The sequence below is a fragment of the Pelophylax lessonae genome (assembly GCF_965119305.1).
Source record: "Pelophylax lessonae genome assembly, chromosome: 10".
Taxonomy (NCBI): domain Eukaryota; kingdom Metazoa; phylum Chordata; class Amphibia; order Anura; family Ranidae; genus Pelophylax; species Pelophylax lessonae.
The window spans coordinates 96,326,824-96,339,288 of record NC_138777.1 but is presented as its reverse complement, the minus strand read 5'-3'; the positions used below and the strand labels follow the sequence as shown (position 1 = coordinate 96,339,288).

At 41.4% G+C, this 12,465-nt stretch overlaps 1 protein-coding gene across 4 annotated transcripts in view; it reads right to left on the bottom strand.

Moving 5' to 3' along the window:
* The window catches only part of EPS8L2 (EPS8 signaling adaptor L2), a 247,565-nt gene that overhangs the window by 41,657 nt on the left and 193,443 nt on the right, over positions 1 to 12,465 (bottom strand). For all 4 annotated transcript variants that reach the window (XM_082271163.1, XM_082271162.1, XM_082271164.1 and 1 more), the window contains exons 8-10: positions 9,395 to 9,513; positions 8,551 to 8,630; positions 1,899 to 2,025 (exon numbers count right to left, since the gene is read on the bottom strand). In XM_082271163.1, coding sequence (XP_082127289.1) covers positions 1,899 to 2,025; positions 8,551 to 8,630; positions 9,395 to 9,513 — 326 coding nt within the window. The remainder of the gene's footprint in view (positions 1 to 1,898; positions 2,026 to 8,550; positions 8,631 to 9,394; positions 9,514 to 12,465) is intronic.

Below are 12,465 nucleotides of genomic sequence, written 5' to 3'. Positions count from 1 at the left end.
CAGCAACAGGAGCCAATCGTGCCGCCAATGAGGAGGGGACTCCTGGGCAGCTAAGACACTCCTGCAATATTGCTGGATAAAGATGGGCTCAGGTAAGTATTAGCGGGGCTGAGGGGGGTTGCTGCACATAAGAAGGTTTTTGTTTATCTTAATGCTTAGAATGCATTAAGATAAACAACCTTCTGCCTCTAAAATCCCTTTAAAGTAAAGAATATGTAAACCCAACATTTCAAATTCCTGATATGTGCCTGCTATACCATGTACTTGTATGAAAAAGTATCCTGTTCTCTTAGTGTTGCTTTCTTTGTGTAAAATCTCTGGAATTCCCTCCAGTCCCTCTACTTTCCTATTAAAAACTGACCACACTTGGCCAGTTCTCCCTGCACAGCTAGAGAACTGTGGTCAGTTCTCTAGCTGTGCTGGGAGCTCAGTCTGCTCTCCTCCAATAATCAGACTTGTCCTGACATGCCCCCCCCCCCCCAAGCCTTTCACTGGCAAGCTAAGGGTGCTTACTGATTACTTAAAAACTGCATATCAAGGAGAGCTAAACTTATGTACATATCTTGACTTGTACTGCTTCTTCCTCTCACACTCCAGCCCTGCTGTAGAGGGACTGCAAAAGCCTGATACTAGATGAAATTCAGGTACTCTTATTTTGTGCACTTCAAAAAAATATATTTGATGATGAATTCATGATGACATAACTGCATTATTTGTGTCTTTTTTATCTGTCTATCAAAAACACAAAAGTAAGAGCGCAGAAGAAAACCACATAAAATTACACAAATTGTTTAATTTATGGTTTTAAGATGAAGCAGTGTTTTTTTTTTGTGTTTTTTCCTCGACCAAAATATTTTCATCATAGTTTTTGTCAGCTGCATATCTTCAGTGTTGAAAATTAAATAAAAATAAAAAACAGTTTCAGTTCAGGTGATTAAAATCAAACTAAATCTAAAATGGCTTTTTAGTCAAAGGACTATGACTAAAACGTAATCGAACTTTGACGTCAAAATTAACACTGGTCAAAAAGCAATATTATCGTTAGTTTAGGAATCTTGGTTTTATTCATAAAGATGTTACAGTACTTGATGCTTGTTTTCATTATTAACAGAGAACTGTTAGGCCCCTTTCACACATGCTGTCCGTTTGTCCGTTTTTCATCCATCCGTTGACAGATGAAAAACGGACATCAATGTATCTCTATGTAAAAACGGATGACAACGGATGATCATCCGTTAACATCCGTTTTCATCCGCTTCCGTCAATGTCCGTTTTTTTGAACGGATGAATGCCCTATTTTTCATCCGTCAAAAAAACGGATCGGACAAAAAACGGATGACAACGGATGAAAAACTGATGACAATGGATGAAAACAGATGACAACGGATGAAAAACGGATAACAACTGACGAAAAACGGATCAAAAACGGATAACAACTGACGAAAAACGGATGACAACTGACGAAAAATGGATGAAAAATGGATGAAAACGGATGAAAATGGATGGAAAACTGATACATTTGACGTGACTGAACTGATGAACTGAACGGACCATGTGTGTGAAAGGGGCCTTAAAGTGTTTTTATTCCGGTAATATGTGCAATGGCATTACAGCCAATAAAATTTACATTTTATTTTATTTTTTTACATTTTAAAGTTGCGCTTCTGTTTGTCAAAAAGCAATATTTTCTTTGTTTATGATACTGGAGATTGAAGTCGACTAAAACTAAAACAATTTAGATGACTAAGATACGACTAAAATGAAAATGGTATTTTAGTCAAAAGACTATGACTAAAATGAAATTAAAATTCTATGTAAAAATGAACACTGGGAAGTCAGGAAAGCATAGCGTTTAGAAAAGGGCAGTGACACAATAACAATTATAAACAGATAATTACCTGCAGGCCCTCTCTTTTTATTCTTTTTGCCCTTCTTCCTTGCATTCAGCTGCTTGAAAGCTTCAGCTGCTTTTTGGAGTTTTGCCACAAAGAACTCTATGTCATCCAATGTGCAGTTCAAGCATTGCTGTAATAGAGATGCACAAATGGGAAGTATTGCCATAGGAAACTTCATTACAAAAGTGGAACACACACAACACCCTGTTTCTCTGACTCCAAACGATCTTCTTATCCACGAATGAGGAACTCAAAGCATTATGATTTAGCCAAAAATTCTAATCTATAAAATATTACCTAGACACTCTTGACTGCAATTCAACAATGGCAACAGGATTGGCTACCATACAAAGCTGTATCAGATTTTGCACCCTCCAGTTTTAGTACATCAACCCTCATGCGCTTTGGAATTCAGAACCAAACATATACTGCTGTCATGTCAAAGTGGAAGGTGTGAGCTGAGTTTCATCTGCCACGGGACGATTTTCACCAGATGACGATTGACCTTTTGAAGGCACAATAATTTTTGTCTTAAGGTGAGCGGCCACTGCACACGGTGGTGGATTGTCGGTTGGTTGGATATAGCACCGTTTTAATCATTATTTATCCTGAATCTCACTGGATCACAGCACATACCGATACAGACTGTTTTCTTTGGTTCTCATTACTATTTTGCACTGGACTTGGATATTTCATTTTTTTTCTTTTTTAATTTTTTCTTTTCTCATATTGCTTTTGGACTTTGATGTATATTTATCACCCATGTTGAATGTTGTATATATTTTAAATATTTCATTATTGTGTTTATATTGCACATTTCTTTACATACTGTGTTTCTTTTCACAGTTAGGATTACTTGATTTTCTATTTTTAGATGTTTATTGTTGTTAGTTATTTGAGCACGACTTTTGGGAATTTATTTATGCTGGTTTACTACCTATTCTACTTTATTTTAGTAGATATAGCACCGTTCCATGACTTTTTATTTATATTTTCTGTGTGTGTGGTTACACTACAGGGAATGGCAGCTTTATCTTGGTTTTGTCTTAATTTACACTTATTATACACCTTTTTTCTTCTTACACTTGGTAGCGCATTAGTTCCTCTCTTTTTCTCTTTTAAATCCATCAATAGTCTGCTTTACTTATAGACATAAGAAGCATTGCACTTCATGATTTTCCATATTGCTGTATATACGTATTAGAGAATTGTGTCACGTTATGCAGGATCAGGTGACATCTTAGATGTTAATGAATGTCTCAACCGGTAACCTCTGCTGATAAAACTGAGGGTAAAAGTCTATATCCAACTCAACAAACAGATAATGTTCCTGAATAAGAGTGGCACTATACTGGTAAGCACATGGAAATGCTAGCTCCCCTGCATAACATATGACAGTCTGTCAAAAGCAACATAGTTTGATAATCAGTTCATTCATCTATGTCTGACATCATTTTCAAGAGTAGCAATGTCAGTTTATATCTGAATGTTTACAAGCATATAAACTCATATATATATATATATATATATATATATATATATATATATATATATATATATATATACATACAGTACAGACCAAAAGTTTGGACACACCTTCTCATTCAAAGAGTTTTCTTTATTTTCATGACTATGAAAATTGTAGAGTCACAAGAGGTAGTCACCTGAAATGGTTTTCACTTCACAGGTGTGCCCTGTCAGGTTTAATAAGTGTGATTTCTTGCCTTATAAATGGGGTTGGGACCATCAGTTGTGTTGTGCAGAAGTCAGGTGGATACACAGCTGATAGTCCTACTGAATAGACTGTTAGAATTTGTATTATGGCAAGAAAAAAAAGCAGCTAAGTACAGGAAAACGAGTGGCCATCATTACTTGAAGAAATGAAGGTCAGTCAGTCTGAAAAATTGGGAAAACTTTGAAAGTGTCCCCAAGTGCAGTCACAAAAACCATCAAGCGCTACAAAGAAACTGGCTCACATGTGGACCGCCCCAGGAAAGGAAGACCAAGAGTCACCTCTGCTGCGGAGGATAAGTTCATCCGAGTCACCAGCCTCAGAAATCGCAGGGTAACAGCAGCTCAGATTAGAGACCAGGTCAATGGCACACGGAGTTCTAGCAGCAGACACATCTCTAGAACAACTGTTAAGAGGAGACTGTGTGAATCAGGCCTTCATGGTAGAATATCTGCTAGGAAACCACTGCTAAAGAAAGGCAACAAGCAGAAGAGACTTGTTTGGGCTAAAGAACACAAGGAATGGACATTAGACCAGTGGAAATCTGTGCTTTGGTCTGATGAGTCCAAATTTGAGATCTTTGGTTCCAACCAACGTGTTTTTGTGCGACGCAGAAAAGGTGAACGGATGGACTCTACATGCCTGGTTCCCACCGTGAAGCATGGAGGAGGAGGTGTGATGGTGTGGGGTTGCTTTGCTGGTGACACTGTTGGGGATTTATTCAAAATTGAAGGCATACTGAACCAGCATGGCTACCACAGCATCTTGCAGCGGCATGCTATTCCATCCGGTTTGCGTTTATATGGACCATCATTTATTTGTCAACAGGACAATGACCCCAAACACACCTCCAGGCTGTGTAAGGGTCCTTTCACACGGCCGCTCCGTGTGTCCGCAAATCATCCAATCCGTTTGCGGATGATTTGCGGACATAATGTAAGTGAATGGCACTGCGGGTGTCAGCGGAATACCATCCGCTGACACCCGATTTTCCTCCTGTCAGTTCTGTTCCATTTTTACGAATGGAACAGAACCCCATTTTTCCTTCTGTGTAAAAAACGGAAAGGAAGGAAAATCGGATGTCAGCGGTGTCATCCGCTGACATCCGCAGTGCCATATACTTACATTATGTCCGCATATCATCCGCAAACGGATGGGATGATATGCGGGCACACGGAGCGGATGACAGAAATCAAAAAAAAAAAGTCCCGCAGCGGACCTTTCACACGGAGCGGCCGTGTGAAAGGAGCCTAAGGGCTATTTGACCAAGAAGGAGTGTGATGGGGTACTGCGCCAGATGACCTGGCCTCCACAGTCACCGGACCTGAACCCAATCCAGATGGTTTGGGGTGAGCTGGACCACAGAGTGAAGGCAAAAGGGCCAACAAGTGCTAAGCATCTCTGGGAACTCCTTCAAGACTGTTGGAAGACCATTTCAGGTGACTACCTCTTGAAGCTCATCAAGAGAATGCCAAGAGTGTGCAAAGCAGTAATCAAAGCAAAAGGTGGCTACTTTGAAGAACCTAGAATATGACATATTTTCAGTCATTTCACTATTTTTTGTTATGTATATAATTCCACATGTGTTAATTCATAGTTTTGATGCCTTCAGTGCGAATCTACAATTTTCATAGTCATGAAAATAAAGAAAACTCTTTGAATGAGAAGGTGTGTCCAAACTTTTGGTCTGTAATATATATATATATATATATATATATATATATATATAGTTTTACTTACTAAAATAACCAGTAAACATTTAATAGTATGTTTATCCATGATACAAATTTTGCTGAGTAAACTGGACTTTGTAAAAATAAAGCCTGCCAATGGCTTCTCACTTTTTGACTGCCTCAATCTAACTGGAAATCCAGATAGATCTAAATGGATCTAAATGTGTAGAGCAGGTAGGGCATTTTCCACCCAAAACGAGTGCTTTTGAGGTCTATTCACAAAATAAGCTACTCGCAGCAAATCAGCTTAATGAAAATATAGAGCAGGGACTTAGAGCTACACATTCTACTGGTATTGTTCTACCAGTATATATATGGACCATTCATATTTCATAATTACCTCTCTAATAACATAAAAATTAGAATTGCTGTTATCATCCCTGAACATATTGGATACAAAATGAAATAATGAAATAATGTGTGCAAACACTGTGAGGGAGAGACTATAGGGGAGAAACCAGTATTGGCTAGACAGTGCAGTTTTTATTCCATATTGTGGCTGCATTAAAGGCTAGGTTCATACATGTCTGGTGCGAATTTCCCCTCCATTTTCACTACACATTTTCAAAGCAGCTGTTCAGCTGGGATTTAGATACGGTTTAGATGTGAATCTTCAGAGCTGGCGGACAACGGTGTCTTTACAATAGCTGGTGGTTAAGGAGTGGGCCAGGAAGCCAGCCGCCGCATCCTTTACAATGGATGACTCATCAGCTGTCAGAGGGGTTCCCCTACCAAAGGCTGAATGTAAAAAAAAATCATTGGCAGCAATAAAAAATTGTTGAAAAGAAAATGGTTTGGGGGTCCCTCCTGAAATCCATACCAGACCCTTATCCGAGCATGCAGCCTGGTAGGCTAGGAAAGGGGGGGGGGGTTGTGAGCAATACCAGGCCACATACCCTTAACTTGGAGGGGGGGTACTTTGGGACAGGGGGTGCATGCTGAGTCAAGGACCTCACAGGGGATCAGGGTCACCCGATTTCATTGCCAGGTGGCCCCAACTCTTAAGTACTGTCAGATGGCGGAGCAGGCAGGCAGCGGGAGCCTGCAACAGGTCAGTAGCAGTGGCATTCATTAAGTTTGACAATGGATCTACACCAGGGGACATTGTTTTTTTTTTCTTTAATAAAGGAGGGTTCCAGATTGCGATAAGCCCCCTGTCCGCAGATCCCCATAACCACTGGCCAGGGTTGTGGGGACGAGGCCCTTGTCCCCATCAACATGAGGACAAGATGCTTTAGGGTGGGGGGACTGAACCCCCCCTGCCCCAAAGCAACTCCCCTATGTTGAGGGCATGTGGCCTGGTATGGTTCAGGAGGGGGGTGGAGTGCTTGGTTATCGTTGTCCCCTTTCCTGGCCTGCCAGGCTGCATGCCCAAATAAGGGTCTGGTATAAATTTTGGGGGGAACCCCACACCATTTTTTAAAACAATTTTGGCGTGAGGTTCCCCTTAAAATCTGTACCAGACCCAAAAGGGCCTGGTAGTGGACTGGTGGGGGAGACACCCACACTGTTTTTTTTTCTCCTTTATTTCGTGTTCCGAACTGATGAGATGTGTGATACAGATGCGATCCCATATAAGGCAATGAGCCTGGAATTTGCATCTGAATCGCACTGCAATGCTCAGAAAATGCACAGGACTCTTTAAATTTGCAGTAAATTGGCACTGCCTCTGCATTGCATATATGTGAACCATAGAAAGCCGGTTTGGTTCACAATTCATGCGAATCGGATGAGGTTTAAAACACATCCAATTCGCACACATGTGAACGGAGCCTAAATTATATTCACAAAAAGCATGCAGCAGTGTGGAGCATGCAGCGTTACATGGGTTCTCTCTGCCTAATGCTGCAGCAAGGGCACGCTGTGATTGCAGGAATGTCCAGTCACATGACTCTGACAAGTGACATGAGACCAAGCTTTCCTCTTTCTGTAAAACACACCATTGTGCTTGATAAAGCAGAGGAATACCTATAGTAAACTCATACCATTATGTGTTCCCTTTATTATCTATAGCAGGGGTCTTCAAACTTTTTAAACCGGGGGCCAGTTCACTGTCCCACAGACACTGTTGTGGGCCGAACTATAGTTTGAAAAAAATATGAACAAATTCCTATGCACATATTTTATTTGTAGTACACAAAAAACAGGAAGAAAAATACATTATTTAAAACCATGGCCTCAGGAACTAAAGTGCAAGCAGTACAGACAAGTCCCTGTATGAACCCCTCAGAGCTGAAGATCTGACCCCCCCCCAACTAGTGAATGACTACAAGTCCCAGCATGAACCCCTGAGATCTAAGGATCAATGCAGCATCACCGGTGCGCATCAGAGCAGCCTCTTCAGTACCCATCAGCGCAGCCTCATTAGTGCCATCAATGTAGCCTCAGCAGTGTCCATCAATGCAGCTTGATCAGTGCCCATCAATGGAGCCTCACCAGTGCCCATTAGTGCAGCCTGATCAGTGCCCATTAGCTCAGCCTGATCAGTGCCCATCAATGCAGCCTTACCAGTGCCCATCACTGTTAGTCCTGCAGGCCGCTGGCCTGTAAGTTTTGCTGGGAGCTAGCCATGGCCTGTGGGTCCTGCTGGCCACTGGCCTGTAGGTTCTGCTGGAAACTGGCCATGACCTATGGGTCCTGCTGGCCGCTGGCCTGTAGGTTCTGCTGGGAGCTGGCCATGGCCTGTGGCCACAGGCCATGGCCAGCTCCCAGCAGGACCTACAGGCCAGCAAAACTCAGTGGCCAGCAGGACCCATAGGCCATGGCCAGCTTCCAGCAGGATCCACAGACCATGGCCAGCTCCCAACAGGACCAACAGGCCATGGAAAGCACCCAGCAGGACCAACAGGCCATGGCCAGCACCCAGCAAGATCAACAGGCCATTGCAAATAAAATGTCAGCAGACAGCGGCCGTTTTGATTATAGGTTAGGCGGCCTGGGAGGAAATCTCCTTCCTGCCCTGTGGCCCAACCACTGGTTCTGCAATTACCGGCAGGCCGGGTTCAGAACCCTGGCAGTCCGGATGCGGAACATGGGCCGTAGTTTGAGGCCCCCTGATCTATAGCCTATGTTAGACAGTGTGAGATGTTCTTTTTTTAAAGGGAAAAGTCGTTGTACTACTCATCAGCATCTTGTTATCATTTTCAAACAATTATTGATCACCGCCCAATAAAGTTGTAATGTCACTTACTGTTTCTTTTTCAATTTTTTTTGCTAGAGCCTCCCTGGATTCCTCTTGCTCCTGAGAAATGTTACTTCTTCGATCAAATTCTGCCAACATAAGCATAAAAACATCATTTCTGCTACCATCTAGAAAACAAAAATCTGCAGATACTGAATTTAGCAAATGAAGCCATTCTTAAGTGATTCATTGCATGTTTTTGCATGTCACAACCCTTAAATTTGTGAACAACAGATAAAAGGTATTACACTTTTACTACAATAAAACAATCAAGCTTGTTCAATATGGCGAAGAGAACATATGTCAGAATATTCCTTTCAGTGATCTGATTTCTATAAAGAGAAACCAGATTAATTGCTTTTAACGTTCTAAATGTGCCCTTTACAGTTGTTTTAGAGAATTACTCAGCAAGGCCAAACATTACAATCTACAACGTATTTGTACAATCTCTGTATGAACTAGTTTAGATTTACCAACAACTAGGCTTTATGAGGGCCCACCTGGATCTGAATGCGTTCAGTGTGTATCCAAATGGTTAGGCCCTTGTGCTGCATTATTGTTGGTAATGCTAATTAGATTGTACAATCAGACTACAACATACATTGTCGAACTCCAGGCAAACAGATGTGAAGGAACTGATTTACTTGCAATTGTTTTCTTTATTTTGATCATTCAGTCCTGGGATTTATATAGCCCTGACACACACAGCCAGCCCAGTGACCTGACTATTCCCTGCTGCATTTTAAAACATTTAAAAAATACATATGTGTATTAAAGTGGTGTTTTTTTGTTTTTTTTTTAATATATATGCATATAGTTTAGCTTCCTGAGTTTGAAGATTGTAATATCTTACCAATCTCATTGGCTGCAGCTGGTGAAATCACACGATTTTTGTTATCTCTGTAGGCTGGTTTGGGGGCAGTGGCGGGTGGAAGGATTGATTCTCTTTGCTTGATTCGCTCTTGGTTAACCCTATAATTGAGAAAAACACATTCATTGCAGTCATTAGGGGGTATTATTGTTTCACAGAACCATATAAAAAATAACAATGAACTCTGCTGTGGCCAGTCCCAAGCCAGTGCTGTGAAAAGAGGAGGGTTGGGTGCTGGGACATGCAAACTGGGCCTGTAAAAACGATTTGCTACTGCGGCCAGGAAGGGCCCTGGAAAAGCCAATTGGAATTCCTCAGGATCTCGGCCAAACAGGCCTAATAATGACCGCACCAAGCATACATAGAAACATAGAATGTGTCGGCAGATAAGAACCATTTGGCCCATCTAGTCTGCCCAATATAACTATATCACATACTATCACATGCAGCACCACACTTGAATCTGTCTGAAGACTTTGTAGAGCCTTGACTACTCTGTTTCTCCTACAATTTGACCTTGGATCTAGTTATCTTGCCACTATATTGCAAGCCGTTATGATGAGAAATGTGGGAAAAGTATTTGAAAAAAAAAAATAAAAATAACAAAGGGGCATTTATCCACTGGCAACCAAGGACGACTTACAAAAATCAGAGCTTTCCAGGATAAGGAAACTGTTCCAAGTATGCCCTATATGTTTATTGCTACAAACATTGACTGTCTTTTATAGCACACTATGCAGCAAAGGTGTATTACAGTTTAATGTCCAGACTCCAGGGGGATGTCCATTGTCACCCCCCCCCCCCCCTGCTTGGAGCCTTCTTTGAGCCTTTAGTTACCTAAAGACATTAGATAATTTCCTGATCTTGGAGGCTGTATGTAGGAGTACCCTGACCACACTACATGACCATTGTTGGGGAGGCATTAGCAATTTGATACGATACCTGGCAAAACCGGAAGCTGTTTCTGTTGCTTTACTATAAGTAACCATGCCCAAATAACCCATGCGGTCACTCAGGAATGAGTATGGCATTGTGGGACAGAGGAGGTAAGGTGCATGTTGCTACTAAGAAACAGAAGAAGATGGGCAGGAATTCTGCTGACAGTCTGGTCTGAGGATGGTAAATATGTACATACATTAATAACTTGCCCTTTAAGTCTATGTACAGATTTACTGGTTACTAGGAAAGGCTTAATAAGTTAGTTCCTGTGCTGGTAATGCGTTTATGAGACTAATATACTGTACATATACAGTATTTCTGCAATAACGTGGGAGTTAGGTAGGGCTAGAATTAATTGTAGGGCTTGGTTTATAGGTAGAGCTGACAGGTTAATAATACCTGTGAAACAGACAGCAAATAAGTAGAATGTTCTAACTTTTCCTTACTCTTTCCAAAGCTAAAAAAGAAAAAGTTTTGGTTCAAGTATGGCAAGAAGTTCTGCAAACCATGGATCACTACAGGCATCCCCACTGAAGTCTATGGGGTCAAAATGTGCAATTCTGCCCTAAATGTGTCTCATGTAGCTTTTGGAGTGTCAGTTGTTGAGCAACAGGCGTCCGAGAGCTCATATGTAAACAGCCACCATTGAAATGCATGGGATTTTGAATGTTGAGGGTTTTAAAGCTGTGAGCTACATAGTTACATAGTTACTGAGGTTGAAAAAAGACCTCAGTTCATCCAGTTCAACCTATGATGTGTGTGTGTGTTTGCTTTTAACCGTACATTGTATACCCCTGTATGTTGTGGTCTCTAAGGTGCCCATCTAATAGTTTTTTGAAACTATCAATGCTTCCTGCTGATACGACTGCTTGTGGAAGAGAATTCCACATCCTTACCGCTCTTACAGTGAAGAACCCCTTACGCATTTTAAGGTTAAACCGCCTTTCCTCTAGTTTTAGTGAGTGGCCACGTGTCTTATTGTATTCCCTAACTCTGAATAGTTTGTTCCTTATGCTAGGGTCGCTAGTACAGTATTTGTACATTGATATCATATCCCCCCTCAATTGTCTCTTCTCCAGAGAGAATAGGTTCAGTGCTTGTAGTCTTTCCTCATAGCTGATGTCCTCCATTCCCCTAATTATTTTTGTTGCCCTTCTCTGGACTCTTTCCAATTCCAGCACATCCTTCCTGAGGACCGGTGCCCAGAACTGGACGGAATACTCCAGATGTGGCCGGACCAGAGTCTTGTAGAGTGGGAGAATAATCTCTTTATTTCTGGAGTGAATCCCCTTTTTTATACATCCCAGTATTCTGTTGGCTTTCCTTGCAGCGGCTTGGCATTGCATGCCACTGCCAAGCCTGTTGTCTACCAGTACCCCCAAGTCTTTTTCCATCCTAGACTCACCCAGAGGTCCCCCCCCCTAGTGAGTAGCTTGCTTTCTGGTTTCTGGCCCCCAAGTGCATTACTTTACATTTTTCAACATTAAACCTCATCTGCCATGTAGTTGCCCACCCCGTTATTTTGTTCAGGTCCGCTTGTAAGGTTTCCACATCCTGCATAGAAGATATTGGCAAGCTTAGTTTAGTATCATCCGCAAATACTGAGATTGTACTAGATATCCCCTCCTCTAGATCATTTATGAATAAATTAAACAGGATTGGTCCCAGCTACAAAATGCTCAGGTGTAAATGGAGTCTAAAAATTCAGCTGTTCTAAAATGGACTAGTTATTAAATGGGGTCCTGCATAATTGATGACTAATACAGGGAGCTGCATTAGACAAAGTGGTCATGTTATCTCACTGTGGATATAACTCTGAAGAGCATACGCTGTATACATCCCTACCATGACAGGATCTGTGCAATTTTTTTATTTTATTTTGCTAATACCGTTACAATTCCCTAGGGCTGTGGGGTGTGAGAACCTGTAACAAAGTGAAATGCATGTGTGACAAGCCTCAGATGGAATCAGTGCAATTTATATGTCAAAGGAGTTAGAAAATTGCAGTTTCTATTTGGGACTTTTTTTCTCAGAGGTTTTGCTCTGTAACAAATCCACTTACATTACGTTCTACAGACATTGCAGATATAGGTGAAACTTCGAAGCGGAAAATA